This window comes from Myotis nattereri (assembly GCF_964212035.1).
Source record: "Myotis nattereri genome assembly, chromosome: 9".
NCBI lineage: Eukaryota > Metazoa > Chordata > Mammalia > Chiroptera > Vespertilionidae > Myotis > Myotis nattereri.
The window spans coordinates 74,520,439-74,546,453 of NC_138084.1; the positions used below are offsets into that span (position 1 = coordinate 74,520,439).

Here is a 26,015-nt window from a genome sequence, read left to right on the forward strand (position 1 = left end):
GGCCCCCACCCGTGCACCAGGCCACTATCCTATATATTAAAAGGGTAATATGCAAACTGACCCTAAAAGCAGAAAGACTGGGAATGATTGGTCACTATGACACACATTGACCACCAGGGGGCAGACGCTCAATGCAGGAGCTGCCCTCTGGTGATCAGTGTGCGCCCACATGGGGGAGCTCTGCTCAGCCACAAGCCAGGCTGACAGCTGCCAGTACAGCAGTGGTGGTGGGAACCTCTACTGCCTCCTCAGCAGCACTAAGGATGTCTGACTGCAGTTTAGGTCTGCTCCTCGCTGGCAAGTGGACATCCCCCGAGGGCTGCCGGGCTGCCAGAGGGATATCTGATTGCCATCTAGGCCCAATCCGCCGGGGAGCAGGCCTAAGCCAGCAAGTGGTAACCCCCGAGGGGTCTCAGACTGCGAAAGGGCACAGGCCGGACTGAGGGCCCCCCCTACCGCAGAGTGCACAAATTTTTGTGCACCAGGCCTCTAGTATATTATATTTCCTCACATACTGTAGTCCCCCTCCTTCCCCCTGGCTCCGGGGTTTTTCTTTCTACGGATTCAGTTACCTGTGGCCAATCACCATCCAGAAATATTAAATAGAAAATTCCAGAAATAAATAATTCATAGTTTTTCAATTGTGGGTGTTACAGGGTAGGGGACGGAGCCATGGAAGGGTTACAGAATGTTACAGAATGTGCTGAGGGGAGGAAATGGGACATGAGAAATTGAATGTGCTCGAAGGGAGGGGGGATGTACGAGGGAGGATTGTGTCAGGGTAACCGTGGAAGCAGGATTGTGTCAGGGTAACAGTGGAAGAAAAATTGTTAGATTGTCTTAGAAAAACAATGAATTATGATATGCTCCAGCCAGGTGTGACTCTGTTTACCCCCTTTGTGCTTGTGAACTCTTTATGAACTTTTAATAGAATGCTCTGTAGTTGATTTTTAACACTGCTTTACTATATAAAGATCATACTGCACCCTTGGTCTCTGCCACATGCTGCAAACCTTCCCAGAGGGGGAAGGTGCAGGCTGTGATCAGCTGGCCAGCTTAATAAAAGGCTCTTAAATTTAAATTCTGAGTCAGTGGTCTATCTCGTTGAGCCAACCCATAACAGTGGGCCATTCTGAGTAGTGTGATGATGTCTCATACCATCCAGCTCTGTCATACCCGGGAAATTAATCAGTCCTTTGTCCAGTGTATCCATGCTACACATACTACTCACCCTTAGTCTTTTAGTAGCCATCTGAGTTATCAGATCGACTGTTACAGTATCACAGGGCTGTGTTCAAGTAACACGTATTTTACTTAATAATGGCTCTAAAGCAGAAGAGTAGTGATGGTGGCAGTTCGGATATGACAAAGAAAAGCTGCAGCTCCGTTTAAGTGAAAATGTGAAAGTTCTCGACTTAGAAAAGACAAAAAGCTGTATGCTGAGTTGTTAAGATCTAAAGTAAGAATGAACCTTCTACCCATGAAGTTGTGAAAAAGGAAAAGGTAATCCATGCTAGTTTTGCTGTTGCATCTCAAACTACAAAATGTATGGCAACAGTGCATGATAAGTGCTTAGTTAAGATGAAAAGGCACTAAATTATTGACTAGAAGACATGAACAGAAAACGTGTTCTGAATGATGGCAACAAGTTATACCAGAAAGCAATGTATATATATATAAGAAGACTCCAACAAGGGACCCCCTGGAACTAGTGACCAGATTCACACAAGTTTTATTATTGTACTAGAGACCAGGTGCATGGAAATTCATGCACTGGGGGGGAAGAGGGGATCCCCTCAGCCCAGCCTATGACCTCTTGCAGTCTGGGACCTCTTCGGGGATGTCCAACTGATGGCTTAGGCCTGCTCCCTGGGGATCAGGTCTACACTGGCAGTCAGACATCCCTCTGGCAGCCCTGGAGCCCTCAGGGTATGTCCACCTGCTGGCTTAGGCCCACGGCCTGCACAGAACAGGCCTAAGCCGTTAGTCGGGCATCCTTAGCACTGCCACGGAGGTGGAAGAGGCTCCCGCCACTGCCACTGCACTGGCCAGACATGAGCTGGCTTCTGGCTGAGCAGCGCTCCCCCTGTAGAAGCACACTGACCACTGGGGGCAGCTCCTGCATTGAGCGTCTGCCCCCTGGTGGTCATTGTGCTTCATAGTGACCAGTCATTCCCGGTCATTCTACCATTCAGGTCACAGTCATTCCCGGTCATTCCCCCATTCAGGTCAATTTCATATTACCCTTTTATTATATAGGATTATTATATAGGATATTGTTATAAGTGTTCTATTTTATTACTTGTAATTGTTAATACTTATTTTGCCTAATCATAAATTAAACTTTATCACAGGTATGTATGTATATGAAAAAACACAGTATAAATAGGCTTCAGTGCTATCCACAGTGTCAGGCATCAATGGGGCATATTGGAACATATCTCGCACTGATATGTTCCATTTCCCAATCTTCACAATTATTTTAAGTAAAATGTTCCCACATTTATAATAATTGCCATACTAATATTTTCTATCAGACACTAAATAGCAATCACAGGAGCCCAGAGGTACATGAAAGATTTTAAGATTAATAATATTCATAAGTGGTCCTTAAATTTGAGTATAATATTGCACAGAGAATATCTTTTCAACACCAAAAAGCACAAAGTTAAAAGAATAGACTTTTTAAATGTCATCATACACTGTCATGGAAGATTATAGAATAGCATCATCTGAAATAAAGGAGTCTAAAACTTTAAAGTCAAAACAATAAGGAAACGGGAATACCAAATGTAAACACTCTCAGTATTAACTTATTACATTTGATTTATCTTGCTCAATTTTCCAATGCTTGGGAGTAAATATATATAATATATATATATATATATATATATATATATATATATATATAGTGATAACTATATCAATGGAGACGTAAATATTTTTGTTCTTATCATAAAAACTTTTTTTTAAAAAGGAATACCTTCTATATTATTTTATACCTTTCCCATTTTTAGAGTGATAAATAACAAAAAAAGGTGAAAATAGTAATTATAACTAAGATTTTCAAAAATAAAAAAATAGTTGAAGTATATTTTCAAATATCCAAAATGCATTTTAAAATTTAACTTACTTCTCTTTAAGTTCTGATACTTTTTGACCAACAGAATTAAGAAGCTCCTCTAGTTTCCTTTTTCTGTCTTCAGTTTTCTTCAAATTTCTAAAATATAATTGAATTTTATAAAAGTTATTCTATTTTAGATACCAACAAAATACAGCACTAGCACCTTAAAATGTAACTTTGAAGTAAATAAATGACAATGAAAACTATTAATAATCCAGTAATCATAATACCTTTACTTAGAATTTGATATGAAAAGCAAAGCTAAAATTAAAAATGTACCTTCTGACTTAGCCATACCACTTACAGAAGCCTATCTTTAAAAATACTTGTATATGTAGATCTCGGGATAAAAATGGTAAACATAGTCAATTATCTACTATCTCTTCTAAAACTCTATGGAATGAAACCAAGGGAATAAAGATATACATGTACAAGAAGAAAGATAATGAAAGAGAAAAGTAATTCAATAAAATTTTGAAAGGTGATAACATACCAGAAATGCCACACAAGTTAAATGGCTTCAGGAAGAGAAGCTGAAAGAATTCTAAAATGCAGACAACAGGTACCTCTAAAACGCTCAGGAAATGCAGACAACAGAGGATTAACAGTCATTATTACAAAGTGTTTGACCTCAGACTGCCTCCCCCACTGAAAGCGTACTATCTTCTTAACACAATCCTGGAAGTCAAGCTTACACCCCTCATCCACCCCCATCCATCCTACCCACACCCTAGGCAGAAGCAATGAGGATTCTTCTACAGAAATGACTGGCCTCTTTCCCCCAAAATACCCACAAACATTGAGAGTGCTATCAAATGGCCAGGCCACACTGTTGCATGCTGCTGGGCATTTGTGCATTGCACAATCTCCTGGAATTATCAAAACACAGACTGATATCCTGGCTGATGTGGCTCAGTTGGTTAGGCATCATCCATGCACCAAAGGGTTGCCGGTTCCATTCCAGTCAGGACACATGCCCAGGTTGTGGGCTCATCTCCAGTAAGGGGTGTGCAGGAGGCAGTCGATCAATATTTCGCTCTCACATCGATGTTTCTCTCTTTTTCCCCCTCCTTTCCTCTCTCTCTGAAAATCAGTAAAAATTCTTTTAAAAAAAACCCATGAACTGAAAGGCCTCACTCTGCACCCCACACGTTGTATCTAATTCAGTAAGTCTGACTGAAGCTCAAAAATGTGTACTTTTAACAAGTTCCCAGGTGACACTGCTGCTTCAGGAACCACACCTGGAGAACCACCACAATAGAATAAGGCCTTCAAAATTGTGAGATCAAATTTTTTCTAGCCCAGTGTTCTAAACCCAGCCTAATTATTGATCACATATAATAGTATAATATAGATAATGTTAGACATTGAAAGATCTCAAAACATTTTTCATCCTATTTACCTTTGATTGGGAAGCTAATGTGAAGGAGGTGCTCTAGAAAAATGGACTAAACTAGGAAAGAGAAAGGCAAGGGCATTAATAAAAGAATGCAATCAGAAAAGAGACAAAGGTAATTCCCAGAAAAATGGTGAAGTGAAATCTCAAGATAATAGCTGTAAGCACCAGGCCTAGGGAAGAACTAATTCACATTGAAACACAAGGGAAAAGGCTCCAGAATGGGTAATGCTAAGAAAAAAGTAAGTAGAACATATAGATTCTGAATATGTTTTAGGGTCTGACAGGAAGACTGCGAATGAATATGTGTATGTACACAGAAAAAATAACCAACTGAATAATCTGAGCTAATTGTTAAGAACAACAAAGAGGTGTCCAAGAAAGGAAATATAAAACATGTCTCAGCTGTGGAAAACATATAGTCAAAATAATGTATAAATGTAACACAAATATTTCACAAAATTACATTCAGAAAATTATAAAGTTTAGGGGGCTAAAAAAATCTCCTTATCTAGAATAAGAATAATGTCAAAAACTGAACAATCAAGAATATAACATACCTCTTAGTCTGCATAAGAACAAAGGAGATACAATACAATGCTGACCTAGTAACAGCAAATTGATATTTTTAAACCCAAAAAATAAATGGTTAAATTTTCCCCCTGCCTTCCCAGAGAATGTTTAAGAAAATACACACTAAACATTTCCTAGAACTTCGAAGGTAAAAACAAATATAAAAGCCCACTATTTCCAAAACCTACTTTTTTTTACTTTAATATTATCCCTCCATAAAACTTTAGCTCTTTCTAAAAGAACTTCTACCAACTTATCCTTCCAACAGCATAATAATGGCAGGGAAAGTTATTGGTTCTTCTTTCCATCTCCTTCCAATTGGTTTTCCTCTTCTTGGTCTGATTAACGTTGAATTTGTAATTAGTTGACTCCTTTCATATGATTTAATGTTTTTAGCTTCCTTTTTAGATATAGACAAGAAATCCTAAATAAGTCTTAATAAGATAACTAAATCATCAAATCGATGAAAATAAATCAAGGTTAGAACTGTTGGTATTTCCTGTCACTTACGACTCTAATCGTGCCTGCTCCGTTTCCAAAGGCTGGATTCGCTCCAGGACGTGGGAGTACTGCACGTTGGCTTTGACCCAGGCAGCCAAGGGAGCCGCGGCAGTGCTGGCACGCTTGGCATTCTGAAAAACCCATCAGTTATCCAGCTTCTTAACTTATTTTCAAGTAATAACAGAATTAATTCTAGCATATTTTACTTAAGCATTTATTTCACAAATGAAGGTTTTGATGTAGCTAAAATAAAAAGAAAGTGAGTTGCTATTTGATTAAGTATGTCTCACTTCTTGCTTAAAAATCTTTCTGAATCTCGTACAATCTTTAATATAATGATGTTTTATCAACATATTTAAGTATTCTATTAGTCAAATTTGTAATGACAAAGTCTGTCCGCAATAATGTTTAAGCATCAATTCTTTCTCTTCTCTACATGGAATGCATCTTTATTAAATAAAAGTAATTTCAAAACATGGCTTTTCGTGTTAAAGAAGATGTATAAAACATTTTTAATAAGGGATCTAAAAAACATACCAGAATCATGGAGTTTAAACTATTCACTAAAATTAGATACAAGTATCCTAACACAGACATCTATTATTATCTGACAAGTACACAGGAAGAAAAAAAACCATACCAGGCAAGCTGGACCTGATATGGTAGACTGGGACCTTACCACTGACAGACCAGAGTAAGATTTAAAAATCACTTATGCTAATAAATATGCACCACGCCCCAACTTGGATTCTAGTCTACCTAATTCTGACAGTAAATGCTTACTACCTATAATATGTATAGCTTACTTAAAAAAACTTTTAGTTATTAGACAATCTAAGCAATTGATAATGTCATCACTTTTTAATTTGCAGGATATTATAAAGCACTGAAAAGGAATTTATGGCATAACTTTAAAAAAATTACCTTTGGATCAAAAGATCCTTTATTTTTATGAAGAAGTTCTTCAACACTGTCTCTTATTTCCTTTGGAATATTTCGTGCATCAAAAGTTGCTATGTCTTCTCTCACACCTCTTTTTGCGAGGAAGCTAAAATTAAAGCGTATTATTTTAAATGAGGTTAAATAAAATTTGCTAGTTCTTACAAAAATATCAATTTAACAAAATAGCGTATGTAATAATTATAATCTATTAGCTAACAAAAAATAGGGGACTGAAGTATGTAAGCTTTAAATGGATTATCCACATTTTTTATAAACAAGGAGGAACTACAAAAAGCTGCACAACAAATTTCCTAATATTCTGTGAATAACCTGTAGCCATGAAATAAGAAATTACAATCCTGTTATTCTACCTACATCCCTTTATGTGAACTACTTGGTACTCATATGTTCTAGGATATGCAAGAAATTTTTCTGCTTTCTAAGATATTTAAAGTGTTCTCTGAACCTAAATCTCCTCTCCCAACTCCAGATAGAAAAGGACTTTACTACCAATCTAAATCCTAAAATGTAACTGAATACCATAACAACACTGCTATAGTATAAAACCTGAAGCTGCATTGTTGTCTATTTAGTTAAGAATCAGTTTTTCCTAGTAGCTTGGACAGCGTGGCTCAGTGGTTGTGTCAACCTATGAACCAGGAGGTCACGGTTCAATTCCCAGTCAGGGCACATGCCCAGGTTGTGGGCTCAATTCCCAGTATGGGCGTACAAGAGTCAGCCGACTGGTGATTCCGTTCATTGATGTTTTTCTCTCTCTCTCTCTCTCTCTCTCTCTCTCTCTCTCTCTCTCTCTCTCTCTCTCTCTTTCTCCCTCTCTCTTTCTCTCTGAAATCAATAAAAATATTTTTTTAAAAAACAAAAAGACTCAAGTCTTTCCTAGTATACATTTTTCTTGTGTTATTTATGGAGCTTTCACTCCCTCTGACTACACCAAGAGTGCCAAACTCTCTGGGCTAGTGACTATATTTTCTTCATCAGTAAATGTCAGTAAACACGATGTGAGTACCAAATAAATGATCATATCTTTTGAGACATTCTTAAAAGATTTTAAGGCTTTCCTGTTCTCCTCTTTTGATACTTTTAACAACTACTTATGGAGAAAGAAAAACGTAGATCTTGATATATTGTTACATAGAGTATCTTGAGATATCAGAGCAAAGTGTGAAACCAGATAATTAGATGAAGTTCAGTGTGAGAAACAAAATAACAAATATTTTAAAATATAAAGGAATGTGTAATTCATTGATGAAATAACATTTTTCACAAATTCAAAAACTTACCTTTTCATGCTCACCCAAGATGTATCAAAGATACCCATCAACCTTAAAACTCCTTCAAGAATGTCTCTGATGACATCAGGGGGCATACGCAGTGAGCGAATTTCTGAAAGAGATTCTGGCTTAATGTTTCCAACTGCTAGTTTCGCTTCATACACTAGAGGCTAAAAGACATAAAGGGCATTTTCAACTTCAAAACATATACATAAAAAAATTGTTAGCTCATTACAAATCATTGCATATTTGTCATTTTAATAAAATGACTCTAGTTAAACATGCTTTCTCTTCCAATATCAAAATGCTTTAAAACATAAAGTACAAAATGTTCAAGTCAAGAAAGTAAGAGTCCTTGCCATAACAGCATCACTCTCATCTGAAAGATCTAATTTGTTTTGAGACAAGTTGCCAGTTTCAAAGCTCTTTATATTCTAAGACTATTTAGTTAATTTAGTCAAATCTCCAGAAAAGGAGCCTAAGAGTTTGTCTTAATTTACCTACAACACAGTTTTTTCCTCCACAGTCAAAACAACATGATTCACAGGAAACAGATTATTTTTTTTTATTACCATCAATTAATTTGCTTAATTCTCCTGGGAGAATTCCCTTCCTGCTTCTTTTACAAATAATATTCTAGTTACAGCCACATTTGATGCTATTAGAAAATAACTTCAGCAAATAATGTTTAAACTCCTATATACAATTGATAGTCAAAAATGTTAGTCTTACCTGTACCTCTTTTAATTCATCATCAATTTTGTTTTTTCTTTCTTCAATTTTAACAACTTCGTCTGCTATTCTGTGCTTCAGTTTTTCAAGTTCTGTCTTTTGCTCACTTGCATCCTACAGAAATATTTAAATGGAATCCCCACAAATTTTAATGCACTCGAAATTTAAAAGCATGATACCTAAAATATAAGTTTTTTCAAAATGACATTTTCTATTAAATGATTTTCTAATTTGACATCAGAATTTCTAAAGAGCCTGGAAAACCAATGATACAATATACTCTATTTACTATCAGGAAGTTCCTATGCTTTATATGTTTTAATTTTTTTGGACAGCAAAGCACTAAATGCTTATTATATATAAACCAAACAAGGCAGAAATACATGAATTAGAAAATGATTATAATACACATTTAACACTTGCAAAAAAAAAAAAACCACCCAGAGAGGTTAGTACTATTATGCTAATTTCATAAATGAGGAACTAAAAATGAAGTCTTCTATAATTCTAATAGTAGAGACTAATAATTCTTAAAGACTACAGTATATTAGAAGTTTCTATACTTTATTTTAGAGAAAAATTAATTGAAATCATGACAATAATTTGATGACAAATATATGAACAAAATTAGTAAAAATTCAAAGGACACTAAATTTTATATATATATGTATGTATGTGTGTGTATATACACACATACATACATATATATATATTATATGGCTAATATGCTAAGTTTCCAACCGTTCGACCGGTAGCTCTGACGCACATGATCACCAGGGGGCAGATGCACACTGCACAGGCATGGAAACATGGAACACACTGATCAATCTCAGAGAAAGAGCGGAGGAGGGAGCGCGGGAAGAGATTAACCACAGATTTTATATGCATACTAGAGGCCCGCTCAGCCTGGCCTATGCCCTCTCACAATCCGGGACCCCTCAGGGGATGTCGGACTGCCACTTTCGGCTGATCCCCGCAGGCCAGGCCTAGGGACCCCACCACTCCATGAATCCAAGCACCAGGCCTCTAGTATATAAATAAGACACGAATTATTTGCTTGCTCCTGAAAGCAAAATCAGGGGTCCTACATACATAAAAATGCTTAAATACTATGAATGTTTGTATTTGTTTTTTTTATAATAATAGAAAAACCAAAGAGGAAATTAATCAAGAAACCTATCAAAAGTCCTTACAACAGTGGTTCTCAAACATATTATAATCATTCAGGAAGCTTAAAAATTAATGCCTGGTGTCCTATTGCCAAGTATGTTGATTTACTTATTCTGGATGCAGCTAGGCCACAGATATTTTTAAAGACTTCCAAGGTGGTTCCAATCTATAATCAAAATTGAGAATCACTGAACCAACCAACTTTTCGTATATTCCACTCTTTTCTTCAGGTGCCTTACACATCATCAGCTCAATCGAATTTTCTACTTTCCACAAGCACCTCTCCCTTTGTATCTGCTACCATTCCTAAACAGGAAAAGTATTTTCTTTATCTCCACAATCAAAATCTTCTTTAAAGGCCCAGCTGATGTGTTCCTTCTTTTATTAAATTTCTCTTCCAAATGGAAGTTACCCTTATTCTGAGTTCCTATTATATTTAATTTGTACATGCCTCATGCCACCAACTTTAGAAGTTGCACAGTTTGGTATTTAAGCTGTCTCTCTTTTTTAAAAAAAAAATAATAATAAACAGAAATGTCTGTTATTTACAATTAATCAAAATTATTTAACTTATAATATGACATACACACTTATTCTTCTGTCAGCCAATACAACTAGCAACAGTCTTAGAAAAACCTCTTTTTAGAGTATCCCAGAGAAAAGAGTATTACAGCAGTCAATGTATATCACTCTTGTTCACTAGTCTGAGAGAACACAGACACCATAGTGTTGAATATTTTCATTTTATAAATACACAATTACTATTATCCTTACTTAGCCTTTACTTTTTCCATATTTCAAATCACTCTTTGAAGTTAAGAGGTATTTGACAGATGTTTTTCATAATCAAAATTGCCTGCTGCTTTAAATAAATATTTATATTAATTTGGTCCTAAACTGCCTTCAGAAAAAAGTTTTACAATATGAAAATTACATTTGATTTTCTGATACATCGCTTACCAGGTCAGGGACTCAAAATTATCTTGGAAACACTGAATATGTACATAACCATCAATTATCTGGAAATGTTAAAAATTTCCCATATGCCAATGAATCTATTTTGACCTATCAGGTGAACTATCCCTTTCATTATGTCATTCGAATCAGTCCAGACAACCCTCTTTTAGAACTCACAATATGTAAGTCCCCTTCCCATATTCAGATTTCCAATGAAGATGACCAGACGAAAAGGAAGCCCCTTTTGTGAATAGTGAGAAGACAAAATAAAATATACTATATTTGAGAAAAAGGAAATATCATAAAATATCCTCTGAGAGCTAAGTTACAGATACTGCTACACTGAAACAAACAAAAAAAAAGAACACTCCCAAAAGGGAACATTTAGAGGTTTAAAAAAAAAAAAACTTCTTGAAAAATAATATGACAGCAGAAATGAAAAATTCAGTAGGAGAATTAGAAAATAAAGTTGAGGAAATTAAAGCAAAACTATAGAGAAGAAAACAGGTTAGAAAACAAGAAAATTACAGAGCTGGCCGAAACCGGTTTGGCTCAGTGGATAGAGCGTCGGCCTGCGGACTGAGAGGTCCCAGGTTCGATTCCGGTCAAGGGCATGTACCTCCGTTGCGGGCACATCCCCAGTAGGAGATGTGCAGGAGGCGGCTGATCGATGATTCTCTCTCATCGATGTTTCTAACTCTCTATCTCTCTCCCTTCCTCTCTGTAAAAAATCAATAAAATATATTTAAAAAAAAAAAAAAAAGAAAATTACAGAGCTAGACCAGGAAGCTCCAAGACAAAATAATAAATATTCTAAAAAGCAAGAACAGAGAAATGAAGGAAAAGGAATTATCACGAAAATAATTTAAGGAAATTACCCATACATTTCCAGGTGGATAGAACCCACATGGTATCTGATACATTGAATGAAAATAAACCTAAACCAAGGCAGAGGTCATAACTTTCAGAGCAAGGAAGACAAAGATCTAAAAGATTTCAAGGGAGAGAAAAAAAACAGTTCACTTCAAAGGATCAAGAGCTAAAATAGCTTTGAGTGTGCCCTGGCTAGTGGGTCAGTTGGTTGAAGTGTCATCCTGTACACCAAAATGTTGCAGCTCAATTACCACTCAGAGCACGTACCTAGGTTGCGGGTTCAATCCCAGGTCGGGGTACATAAGGAAGGAAGGAAGGCAACCAATCAGTGTGTTTCTCTATTTCTCTCTCTATTTCTCTTTCTCTCTCTCTCTCTCTCTCTCTCTCTCTCTCTCTCTCTCTCTCTCCTCTCTCTCTCTCTCTCTCTCCCCCCCCCCCACCTCAGTAAAAATCAATATGCCCTCAGGTGAGGATTGAAAAGAAAGGAGGAACCAAAAAGGTAATGTACGAGAGCATCATGAGAGGATATGAAGACATAAAAGAATACCTGGACAAAAAAAGAAATATTTGTGTAGATGGTTGTAAAGGAATGAAAAAAAAAAGTAAAAGAAATATTTGAAAGGGTTTAACAAAGAAAGGCAATGACAAAAGGGAATACAATTAAAATATTAAAAGATCATGAAAATATAAATAGAATGAATAAAGACTTATTTTATAAATACTGAGAATATAAAGACAGGGAAAACCCATGAAGCTTAACGAAGATAGCTTTTTTAAAAAAAATACGCACCTAAGGATATGTTCATTGATGAAAGAGAGAGAGAGAGAGAGAGAGAGAGAAAGAGAAAACAATTTTTGTAAAAATAAAATATCAACTTAACTAGCAGAGGGTAAACAAATAAAATTGCTCATAGGCAAATCTATACAAATTTAAAATGTTTATATTTTTACATTTATGGGTTATAGATAAATTATTATATGATGAATTGAGGAGAAAATAGTTAACATTTAAAACAATGTGAAAATACCATGTTCTTTTACAAAAGCTCAAGTACACAATAATAGTAGTCAGACTCAGCATAGACAAGCAGTGTTTTCAAGTCACTTAAGTGAAAAGGTTATTTCTCACACTGATGAACAATCAGGTATGAATGGGCTCCCTATTGCTGGCATCCCTCTGCTCTCTGAACATCACCTGCATTGATACTGTGATCTCCTGAAGGGCAGCATCCGCCTCGTCTTGCTTAGTTTTAAGTAACACACTTTGTTCTCCAGCTTTTCTGTTCAGTTCATCCACAAGAGCTTTAGCTTCATTTAGTTTAGATACACCAGCCTATATTAATAAAATATTGATTGGCAATATTTTTTAAAAGAAATTTCAGACACACACAGCCTATAATCTCAAGCAAAAATGCAAATGTGCACATATAAAACATTCACAAGTAAACTTAATTTTTTTAAATGGCAAATTATACTGATTTATTCAATTGTATAACCATTAAGATATAGTAAAAGACTCCAAAGAGGCTTAAAAAACAGATTCTTAAAGCATCACAATAAAGCTAAACAGATCAACACATATTTGATAGCTTAAGCACGAGGTTTTTATCTATTGTAGTAGATGAGAAAGAAAATAGAAAGCAAGAAAAAATTCAGCAAATCTTTCCCATTTTCAGTCTCATAGATGGTGGTAAAAGAATTCATGGGCCATTTTTTGTATACTGAACATTTGGACTTGTCTGTCTAATACCTATATTTTTTATAAGACATTGCCTCACATGTGGTTCTGGTGGGTTATTCTTCAAAATCCTTGCCAATTCTTTGGGTGATCATTTGACTCTGGCCTGGCAATTATGGTATCCCACTGCCCATGAACAATCCAAGGAATAGACATGAAAAATATTACCTCTTTTCTATGACTTGGGTGTTTGTCAGAAAATTTAGGCAGATAGTAATGGCAAAAAAGGAATGTAACCAATATTTATTAATCCCCAATATAGAGGACAGGCATTGTACTGGTTCTTTAAATATATCCTTTATCTAATACGCACACACACAACAACCACTGACCCAACTAAGCTGCAACTCAGCAAGCTTAAGTGATTTATCCACAGAAGTCTAGAGAACTAAATCAAGAAATTAACCCTCTCAAAGCATGTACAGTTAGTGGCTTAAAATAAATAAAAATTAATCATTAGAAAAATGGATAAAGATACTATAAATTAAGATAAATTCTAGTTTATTACACTAACAAAGAGAAGCTAAAACTTTAAAAAGAAAATGCTGACAACTTCTGAAGCTGGCATTTTAATGCCACATTTTGCTTAAACTCTAAAATTATAAAAGAGGAAAATATTCAGGAAGCACTGAGTGACATGGCTAGAAAGTTTTATATAAAATATAACTTGAATGTTTATTATAAAGCATAATCATGGCTATGTTTTAATCAATAATAGGTACTTTAGAATTTTTTAAAATGCTTTCATGTGATAGGGACTTTTAATGACAGAAACATAAGCTATAATACCACAAAAATACCATACAGTTAAGAAGAGGAATAATTATTGAATCAAAAAATATAAAAACATTACTACAATTTAGTGGGCAATACAAACAAGGCATTTAATATAGTAAAATGTTTACTTATATTAAATATATACCACAGAAAACAAGGATTGTTGTTCTTATAGATAATTCAAGATTACCAATATTTTACCTGTAAATGACTTTGCCTTTTTAATAATTCCTTTTTCTTGCTGCTACTAATGGCAGAATATACATGTAAGAAGGTCATATATCGGCTTGGTGTAGCACCATATGCTTTACAAGATTCGTGGATTAATAAAAATGATTTTAAAAAATCAGGATCAACTAGAAAGAGATAGAAAACAAAAATTACTTAATATATGCATGATCCATTAAGAATTAGAGAAAATAGGCTGCATGGACATGCTCCCAGGAATAGACTGAAATTACAACTAAAATACAGAAAAACTTCATGAATAATCAACTGAAGACTCGCAGAAGAGAATCCTGATACCCAAGAACCAAAAATAGAGACTGCATAGAGACTGGTAGGAGGGGCAGAAGGGTGAAAGGGCTGGTTGGGCACCCATAGACAACAGCTGAAGTTCTGGAGAGATATTTCAGCTGTGGAGGATGCCACTGAGAACTCTGGGATCTAATCACCAAGCTGGGCCCCCCAGCAGAGAGCACTAAAATTGAGAAAGGTACCCACATAACATCTGGCTGTGAAAAGCAGTGGGGCTGCTGCCTGCCAGGGAGCAACAACTGAAAATTCAGGCACCCTCTTAAAACGCACAAAATTCCCTGTGGAGCCACCCACCTTGTGCTTAGGCAGAGGGAGGGCAGGGTGGACTGGAGCTATGAGAGCAGACACCACAATTGGGGACTCACAGGTTAGAGCTCAGAAGGCAGAGATGACCAGTTTCCTGTACTGAGTCATCACCTCATGGAACAGAGAACACCTTTCCCACACAAACATTTGCCCTGCTTGTGGGGGCGGGGAGAGGAGACATTTGACCCACCCTATTGGAAAACACCTTGCCCTGAGGCCACTTAAGAGACTGAAAATAACAATTAGCCTCCAGGAAGAAGCAACTGCTCCATCCGGTTGAAAAAAAACTCTCACCACTGAGGACAATTACCTGGGGGCAATTCAAATCAAAATCCTATCAGTCTGTAGGCAGAGCCGGTCTCTGGAGGCTTTGAGTCTTTGCCTGATCGAATTAGCCAGAAACAGCATATGACACTGTCCTGAACTAGAGACTGAGAGGTATAGAGGATCTACCTAATAAACAGTCACAAACCCAAACAGACAGCCAAAATGAGGTGACAAAGAAACAACCCCCAAATGAAAGAACAAGAGAATTCTCCCGAAGAGATAAATGAATCAGAGATAAGAAATTTATTTGAAACATTACCAGCGGTTCTCAACCTGTGGGTCGCGACCCCTTTGGCAGTCGAACGACCCTCTCACAGGGGTCACCTAAGACCATCCTGCATATCAGATATTTACATTACAATTCATAACAGTAGCAACATTACAGTTATGAAGTAGCAACGAAAATAATTTTATGGTTGGGGTCACAACATGAGGAACTGTACTTAAAGGGCCAGAAGGTTGCAAACCATTGCATTAGAGTCCTTATTCACAGATGACATGATATTGTACATAGAAAACCCTAAAGACTCCATCAAAAAATTATTAGACTTAATAAATGAATTCGACAATGTAGCAGGATACAAAATTAACACCAAGAAATCTACGGCACTTCTATACACCAATAGTGAACTTACAGAAAGAGAGACTAAAAAAGTAATCCCATTTACCACTGCACCAAAAAAATTAAGATACCTAGGAATAAACCTAACTAAGGAGGTAAAAGACCTATACGCAGAAAACTACAGGACACTGAAAAAAAGAGATAGAGGAAGACATAAACAGATGGAAGAACATACCATGTTCATGGATTGGTAGAATCAACATCATCAAAATGTCCATACTACCCAAAGCAATCTATAGATTCAATGCACTCCCCATTAAAATACCAACAGCATATTTCACAGACCTAGAACAAACTTTCCAAAAATTCATCTGGAATAAAAAAATGACCCCTAATAGCTGCAGCAATCCTGAGAAAGAAGAACAAAGTAGGTGGGATCTCAATACCAGATATCAAGCTGTATTACAAAACCACTGTTCTCAAAACAGCCTGTCACAAGAACAGACATATAGATCGATGGTATAGAATAGAGAACCCAGAAATCGACCGAAACCACTATGCTCAATTAATATTTGACAAAGGAGGCATGAACATACAATGGAGTCAAGACAGTCACCTCAATAAATGGAGTTGGGAAAATTGGACAGATACATGCAAAAAAAATGAAACTAGTCCACCAACTTACACCATACACAAAAATAAACTCAAAATGGATAAAGGATTTAAACATAAAACGGGAAACCATAAAAATACTAGAGGAATCCACAGGCAGCAAAATCTCAGACATATGCCAAAGCAAATTCTTCACTGATACTGCTCCTAGGGGAAGGGAACTCATACAACTTAACAAAAGAAAGATAAACAACCCAATCAAAAAATGGGCAATGGATCTAAATAGATACTTTTCAAAAGAAGACAGAAGAAAGCCCTAGCTGGTTTGGCTCACTGGATAGAGCGTCGGCCTGGAGACTGACGGTTCCCAGGATCGATTCCAGTCAAGGGCATGTACCTTGGTTGCAGGCACATCCCCAGTAAGGGGTGTGCAGGAGGCAGCTGATAGGTGGTTCTCTCTCATCGATGTTTCTAACTCTCTATCCTTCTCCCTTCCTCTCTGTAAAAAATCAATAAAATATATTTTTTTAAAAAAAGAAGACAGAAGAAAGGCCAAGAGACATGAAAACATGCTCAAAGCCACTAATCATCCAAGAGATGCAAATCAAAACGACAATGCAGTACCATCTCACACCTGTCAGAATGGCTATCATCAACAAATCAACAAACGACAAGTGCTGGCGAGGATGTGGATAAAAAGGAACCCTCGTGCACTGCAGGTGGGAATGCAGACTGGTGCAGCCACTGTGGAGAACAGTATGGCGTTTCCTCAAAAAACTAAAAATGAAACTCCCATTTGACCCTGTGATCCCATTTCTAGGAATATATCCCAAGAAACTAGAAACACCAATTAGAAAGGATATATGCACCCCTATGTTCATAGCAGCACAATTCACCATAGCTAAGATTTGGAAACAGCCTAAGTGCCCATCAGCAGATGAGTGGATTAAAAAACTGTGGTACATCTACACAATGGAATTCTACCTGGTGGTAAAAAAAGGAGTTCTTACCATTTGTAACAGCATGGATGGAACTGGAGAGCATTATGCTAGGTGAAATAAGCCAGTCAAAGAAAGATAAATATCACATGATCTCACTCATTTATGGAGTATAATGAACAACATAAACTGATGAACCAAAACAGATCCAAAGACAAAGAAACATCAATCAGACCATCAAACCTCAGAGGGTAGGTAGGGGAGGGTGAGGATAAGAGGGAGAGATCAACCAAAGGACTTACATGCATGCATATAGGCTTAACCAATGGACACAGACAACAGGGGGGATGAGTGCATGAGTGGGGGGTATGGAGGGTAATGTGGGGATAAGGACACATATGTAATAACTTAATCAATAAAGAACTTTTTTTAAAAAAAATGTCCATACTACCAAAAGCAAGCTATAGATTCAATGTAATCCCTATCAAAATACCAACAGCTTATTTCACAGACCTAAAACAAACTCTCCAAAACTTATATGGATCCAAAAAAGCCCCAAATAACCATAGCAATCTTGAGAAAGAAGAACAAAGTTGGACCATCACAATACCAAGTTATACTACAAAGCCACTATACTCAAAACTGTATGGTACTAGCACAAGAACAGACATATAGACAAATGGAACAGAACAGAGAACCCAGAAATCGACCCAAGCCATTATGCCCAATTAATATTTGACAAAGGAGGCAAGAGCATACAATGGGGTCATGACAGTCTCTTCAATAAATGGTATTGGGAAAATTGGACAGATGCATGCAAAAAAAAATGAAATTAGTCCACCAACTTACACCATACACACAAAAAAACTCAAAATGGAGAAAAGACTTAAATGTAGGACATGAAACCCTAAAAATCCTAGGAGAAACCATTGGCAGCAAAATCTTAGACATCTCTCGTAGCAATATCTTTACGGATACACATCCTAGGACAATGGAATCTAAGGAGAAAATAAACAAATGGGACTACAAAATAAAAGCTTCTGCACAGCAAAAGAAACCATCAACAAAATAACAAGAGAGCCCACTGCTTGAGAAAACATATTTGCCAATGTGACATCCAATAAGGGGTTAACCTCCAAAATTTATAGGGAACTCATACAGAAGGAAGATAAACAATCCAATTAAAAAATGGGCAAAGGACCTTAATAGACACTTTTCCAAAATGGACATATGGAAGGCCAAAAGGCATATGAAAAAATGCTCAAAGTAACTAATCATCCCAGAGATGCAAATCAAAACGACTATGAGATACCACCTCACAGAGGATAGTATGGCTCTCATCAAGAAATCAACAAAGGACAAGTGTTGACAAGGATCTAGAGATAAGGGAAACCTCATACACTACTGGTGGGAATATAGGCTGAGGCAGCCTCTGTGGAAAACAGTTTGGAGTTTCCTCAAAAAATTAAAAGTGGAACTACCATTTAACCCAGTTATTCCACTTCTAGGAATATATCCCAAGAATTCAGAAACACCCATCAGAAAGAATATATGCACCCCTATGTTCATAGCAGTGCAATTTACAATAGCTTAGATCAGTGGTTCTCAATCTTGGCTGCACATTAGAATCACCTGGGAATCTTTTTAAAATCCTGATTTCTGGGCCTCATCCTCCGGAAATTCTGTTTCTTTGTTACTAATGTTGTGGCCCCACCCCATAACAAAGAAACAGAATTTCCGGAGGATGAGGCCCAGAAATCAGGATTTTAAAAAGATTCCCAGGTGATTCTAATGTGCAGCCAAGGTTGAGAACCACTGGTTTAGATTGTTTTTGGAAACAATCTAAGTGCCCATCAGCAGCTGAATGGATGATTAAAAGGCTGTGATATATCTATACAATGGAATACTACACAGCTGTAAAAAAGAAAGAACTCTTATCATTTGCAACAGTATGGGTGGAACTGAAGAGCATCATACTAAGTGAAATAAGCCAGTCAGAGAAAGATAAATATCACATGATCTCACTCATATGTGGAATATAATGAACAACATAAACTGATGGACAAAAATAGACCCAGAGACATAGTAACATCTAAAAGATTGTCAAACCTCATAGGGAATGCAGGGGTGGGTGGAGGAGTGGGAGAGATCAACCAATAAACTCATATGCATATATGCATAACCCATAGACACAGATAATAGGATGGTGAAGGCTTGGTGGGGAGGGGATTGGAAGGGGCAACAGGGAGAAAAAAGAGACATATATAATACTTTCAACAATAAAGATTTATTGAAAAAAAAGTTTAGGCTTCTAGCGAAATACTCTAAGCAATAAGAAGGTGTTCAGATCACTGGAGTCAAATATCTATATATATAAGTCTAAATGACTGTTACGACCAGTTGACCAGTCACTATGATGCGCACTGACCACCAGGGGCAGACGCTCAATGCAGCAGTTGCCCCCTGGTGGTCAGTGCGCTCCCACAGCCAACCTCCTGCAGCCCCTCCCCACCCCCCAACCCCCCAGCCCCTGGCTAGGCAACCTCCTGGGGTCCCTCCCCCCAGGCCTGGCTGGCCCCCCAATAGGTTTCTATCACCGGCCAGGCCTAGGGACCCCACCCATGCACGAATTCATGCACTGGGCCTCTAGTATAATTATAAGTTTCTTAAATTCAAACAACAGATATTCTGTTAGGTCCTACATGAAATTACAAAAATATTTATTTAAAAACAAACAGGGCGCCGAAACCGGTTTGGCTCAGTGGATAGAGCGTCGGCCTGCGGACTGAAGGTCCCAGGTTCGATTCCGGTCAAGGGCATGTACCTTGGTTGCAGGCACATCCCCAGTGGGGAGTGTGCAGGAGGCAGCTGGTCGATGTTTCTCTCTCATCGATGTTTTTAACTCTCTATCTCACTACTTTCCTCTCTGTAAAAACTCAATAAAATATATTTAAAAAACAAACAAACAAAAAAACAAACAGGGCTTTAAAGTTTAGTTTTGATCAAAAGAAATATAACCTTGTTAGCTTAGTATCATTCAAATTCATAATCATTGTGAATCTTTAATGGATCTGTAACATTAGATGGCCATTTAAGAAATATAAATGATTTAAAATCAATTTCATTAAAAGTACCTGAATATTTTTTCTTATCTTCTTTTCTTTTTTTTTCACCATATTTTTCTTCACTACCTGTTTCATTGAATAACATTTCAGGTATCTAAAAAATGAAGAGCATTTCTGTAAACCTCAATTCAGTATGAAAAAATTTTAATAAATGCAATTATCAGAGGTTAAAAACCTTCAACACAGATACACACACGCACATACACACATACACAATGCACACACAAACAGCAGTATCAATTGCACTTTTCTTCTAGGATTTTTCCAGACTAAAAGAAAAAAATCAAAATATATACATCTTTAGAAGACATGATTTCCTAGACAAGATTTCACACATATCAACCATTAATTGATTGAAAAAAATGACACTTAAGAAAAGCTCCTGCCAAAACCGGTTTGGCTCAGTGGATAGAGCGTCGGCCTGCGGACTGAAGGGTCCCGGGTTCGATTCCGGTCAAGGGCATGTACCTGGATTGCGGGCACACCCCCAGTAGGAGATGTGCAAGAGGCAGCTGATCGATGTTTCTCTCTCATCGATGTTTCTAACTCTATCTCTCTCCCTTCCTCTCTGTAAAAAATCAATAAAATATATTAAAAAAAAAAAGAAAAGAAAAGCTCCAATATCTCACTTAAAAGACAATTAGACTGAAATGAAGAAAATCACAATTAAGATTAAATTAGAAAATAATCACAAATGCCATTTAAAATCGCATAATAATTAAAATATGTGGCATAAAAATAACAAAATGCCTTCATGGCATAAAGCGATCCTAAGGGTCCTTTTTCTTTCTTGAATAAGAAATAACTAAAAGTATATGAAAACAATTTAATAAGTGATAATGCTAAAAACTATTGCCTAGTTATAACTAGGTTTATACTACTATCACAAATAAGAAAATAAAAACCTCATAAACAGATCATTATTACTACATAAAGTATGGTAATCTTATAACATTATTACTATTTTAAAATATATAAAAACTCTTAGTTTCCTGGAAAAAAATAAAGCAATAGAACTATGAAGTTTTAAAATTAGGCCAAAAAGCTTCAACTTCTTTTGCCTAATTGTTAACATTGATACCAAGAGAAAACATAAGTAATTCACGTAACTAGGTCAAAAATCATTTTCTGAATTTCTCGGGCTGAATAAAATGTAAGCCAAAAGATTCCTGAACTAATGGAGGGCTTAAAAGGGCCATGACTCCCAAGCCAGAGAATTATTTTCTCAAACAGCTTCACTGATTCTGACAAAATGCTTAAACCTCTGTGAGAATATTTTAAATTTACACTTTTAAACAAATGGAAATGTTTCTTTGAAACTTGCTTTCTTTAAATAAATCTATTTCTTATGTTAGTTTGTGGCAAACATTTCACAACACACACATATATCAAAGCATCATGTTGTACACCTTAAATATATACAGTTCTTATTTGTCAACTAGAGGCCCGGTGCACGAAATTCGTGCATGAAGTGGGGGGGTTCCCTCAGCTCAGCCTGCACCCTCTCTAATTGCGGACCCCTTGGGGTATGTCCGACTGCCGGTTCAGGCCCAATCCCACAGGATGTCCTAAACCGGCAGTCAGACATCTCTCTCACAATCTGGGACCACTGGCTCCTAACTGCTCATCTGCCTGCCTGCCTGATCGCCCCTAACTGCCCTCCCCTGCCGGCCTGGTTGCCCCTAACTGCCTCTGCCTGCCTGCCTGATTGCCCCCAACTGCCCTCCTCTGCTGGCCTATTTGGTTCTGATTGGTCAGTTTCTATGCCAATCAGTGTCAAAAGCTCCTCCTCCTAGGCAGGCATTGGCTCTCTACAGCACCCAGATTTGGTTCTGATTAGTCGGTTTCAATGCCAGTCAGCGTCAAAAGTTCTGTCTCCTAGGCAGCCATTGGCTCCCCACAGCACCCAGATTTGGTTCTGATTGGTCGTGTCCTATACCAGTCAGCATCAAAAGCTCCACCTCGTAGACAGCCATTGGTTCTTCACAGAAACCACAATTGGTTCTCATTGGTCGGTTCCTATGCCAGTCAGCATCTCCAGGCCTATCACTGGGCCTGATCAGAGAGGTGGGGCTGAACAGCAGCCCCTGCCAGAGGCTGGGAGAGAAAGAAAGGCCTGGCCTCTGGCAAATCCCAGAAGGAAAGAGGGAGAGAAAGAGTAAGGCAAGTACTGATCAACAGCTGCCACTGAGGCTGCGGATCAGACCTTGCCTCTCTCTCTGGGTCTCAGCCCCCTGGACAGTCAGTGCTAGGTCACCAGGCTGCAGCAGGGCAGTCAGTGCTGTGTTGCCACAGCAACCCAGCGCTTACTGAAGGATTTCCAGGTTGGTCAGCCTTCGGTGGTGATCAGTCGTTACAACCCTGGGCTTTAATATATTAGAATTATATCTGAATAAAAGCCAAGGGGAAAAAATGGTCTATTCATGAACAGTATCCTACATTAGCAAAGTTGTTCTGCCCAAATTCTCCTATATTCCCTTTTGCCTCCACTTTTCCTCCTGGAGATAACAATAGCACTTTCTAAAAATTGAATGGGTTATTAACCCTACGATCTCCTATTAACACCCTCACCTCTTAATTCCTTGAACTGCTCTCTGTTTTCTTATCCACTATCTTGTTCTCAGCCCATCACCTGCACCCCAAATGGTCATATCAAGACCTTGTCATTAAAAATAACCAAAATCATTCCACAATCTCACTTTCAAACGTCCCAGTCTTCCTCCACTACACTCTTATCTTCCCAGCTCATTCCCTTCACAATGTCAATAATCCTTAGACCCCATGGACTCCTCCAATCCATTAATTTGACCATCTTTATACTGTCATTCACTATCTTCTCATTATAATTTCTCAAATCCCTTGGCCTTCACTTGCTTTGTTATACACAAGTAGCAAAGCCCCAATCCTGGTTAAATGACAGTCACACCTTATTGGAGGTCTGCACTTATGAGTGCTCATGTGACTAGAGAAAAACACACAACAATGCTGATTGGCCTCAGTTGATCTCCATGATCACTAACCTCTAGAGAACCCTTAGTGCTACCTACATATTATCCTAAACCTTTCACTTTTTTACTCTTCTGAACTGCTATCTTATTTATCCTCGAACATAACTTCAAGACTCCAGAATCTGTTCCTTCAACTTTTCTCTCAACTAGTAATCATTCTTCCTATTTCACTGAGAAAATAAAAACAATCAGAAGAGCATCCAAAACTTCCCCAAACTGCACCTACCCTTGGACCTTTGCCCTTGTACTCTGCTTTCTTTCCTGTTATTATGGATGACATTTTCATTCTCCAAGCAAAGACCAATCCTTAATCTTTTCATCTGTGCCCTGGACTCATATGCTGTCCACTATCAATGAAATTGCTCTAGCAAATTTTTCCTGTCTTTCCTGGAACATAATTTTTGCATATAAACAGGCTATATAATTTGTACCATCTTAAAACAAAACAAAACAAAAAAACCACTTCCTCCAGTTACTGATCCATTTCTCTCTATACAACATAATTGGTTAAAAGAAATAACCATATTCAGTGTCTCTAATCCTCTCTTCTTATTCTTTCTGAAATGTATTCCAATATGGCTTTTTCTACTACTAATTAAAACTGCTTTATCAAAATCATCAATGACCTCCATGTTGTTACACCCAATTTTCAGGCCTCATCTACTTTCATGAGTCATAGTTAATCCTTCCTTACTCCTTTGAAATGTTATCTTCACTTGGCTTCCAGGCTTCGATTGTCTTCACACTCTCCTGGTTTTCCTCGTATTCTCTAGTAGCTCCTTCTCAGTTTCCTTGGCTGGTTCCTCCTCATCATATCAACTTCTTAAGGTTGAAGTACCCCAGGGTCCAGTCCTTGGACTATTTCCTCTTTTGTGAACATTCAGTCCTTGGGTGACATCATTCAATCTCATAGCTTTAGATACCACCTATATCTGATAATTCCCCAATTTTTATCTGTATGCCTGACCTTTCCCCTGAACTCCAGATTCATATATCCAGCCTTATTAACCTTGCATTTTGGGTGTTTGACATTTCATATTAAACGCAAATAGCATAGCAATGATAGATATTTTTTCAAAAAATTATTTTATTTAAAAATTGCTAATATCATTACTATGATGTTTTTATTATAAGCTAGTCTATGATAGGCTAGTAAAATTTTTTAAAGTACAACAGACATTCATGTGGTCTTTAAGAATATAATCCTCAACCCAAAATTTTAGACTCAACTGAACTATCATATGAAGAAAATAGTGTTATCTTCAGACATACAAGAGATGTTCAGGGCTACAATTAAGAAAACCAAAGGAAAGTTGTGAAAATCAGTAACTTAAAAAAAATAGGCTTATATTTTTTTATATCCATATTTAAATGTTAAACTTACTTTCTTCATGCTGCTATCTGACCAACCTTCCATCCACAATACCTGGCATTTCTTATGCAATGCTGGATTACTCTCACAGTTTATTGTGAAGTTTAAATTTGCAGAATCCATTATCAAGACAATATGCAAGTTTTGCTGAATTCCTAAAAAATATATAAGAAAATTAAAATTATGGAATATTACAGCAACAATAATTGGGGAAACCAACATATGGTCTGGTTTTACGAATTTAACATTTCTGAAATAGAATATTAGGAGCTATTTATTTAAAAAGCACAAGCTATGAAACAGCATTAGAGTATGATTTTTATTTTGGTTAAGAAATACTTGTGTGTGTGTGTATGTGTGTGTGCATACTAACAAAAAATATCCAGAAGGATATTCATGAAGAAGATACTATATTGCTGTTTTGTATGTTATTTATCAAATGTGATACTAGATTCTATTTTATAATTTTTCTATCAGACATTTTTGTTTCAATATTCACAAGCAAAATTGATATCTGGTTTTATTTTAAAATACATATTTTTCCCTGTTTCAATATCAATGTTATTTTCCTTTCAAAAAAGAAATTTGGAGACTTTCCTAAATTTTCTATGTGCTGAAATAGTTTAAAATAGCATTGGGATGATGTTTCTTAAAGGTGTGGTAGAACTGCCTTATAAACTTGAAGGAGAGGGAAAGAAGGGTAGCTCTTGAACAACTTTTTCTATTTCAACAATATTAAAGGTTCTTTTAGAAAAATAAACAAGGCAAATATAATAGTAATATGTGGGTGGTATTATTACCTTTATTTTTACGTATTCAATTTTAGATATATATAGTACACATAAAACTATTCCTTGTAATAATAGCAGGTTATTAAGTTTAAAAAATCTATAGAGTCTGGCACAAACGAAATACTTCATTAATTCTCTAAGATAGGAAGTACAAGCACTAATTTTACCACATGAAAATAAAGGCAGCAATGTACATTACCAAACTTTCATTCTTTCCTTTTGCTAAAATTGTGCTAAAATATTTTTATTATAGGTTAGCCTTTAAGCTATATTAATTGTTTTTTTCTAAAAGCTCCACAAAAAAAGAAAAAAGTATAAATTACTAACTGGACCCAATATTTAAGAGACCTTTGTAATCTATA

At 36.8% G+C, this 26,015-nt stretch overlaps 1 protein-coding gene across 2 annotated transcripts in view; it reads right to left on the reverse strand.

Annotated features, from left to right (window-relative positions):
* DYNC2H1 (dynein cytoplasmic 2 heavy chain 1) overlaps positions 1-26,015 on the reverse strand; it is a 310,341-nt gene that overhangs the window by 178,039 nt on the left and 106,287 nt on the right. For both annotated transcript variants that reach the window (XM_081098792.1, XM_081098791.1), the window contains exons 52-60: positions 24,875-25,017; positions 20,492-20,576; positions 14,277-14,431; positions 12,756-12,893; positions 8,561-8,674; positions 7,838-7,998; positions 6,519-6,642; positions 5,604-5,725; positions 3,134-3,220 (exon numbers count right to left, since the gene is read on the reverse strand). In XM_081098792.1, the coding sequence (XP_080954918.1) occupies positions 3,134-3,220; positions 5,604-5,725; positions 6,519-6,642; positions 7,838-7,998; positions 8,561-8,674; positions 12,756-12,893; positions 14,277-14,431; positions 20,492-20,576; positions 24,875-25,017 (1,129 nt within the window). The remainder of the gene's footprint in view (positions 1-3,133; positions 3,221-5,603; positions 5,726-6,518; positions 6,643-7,837; positions 7,999-8,560; positions 8,675-12,755; positions 12,894-14,276; positions 14,432-20,491; positions 20,577-24,874; positions 25,018-26,015) is intronic.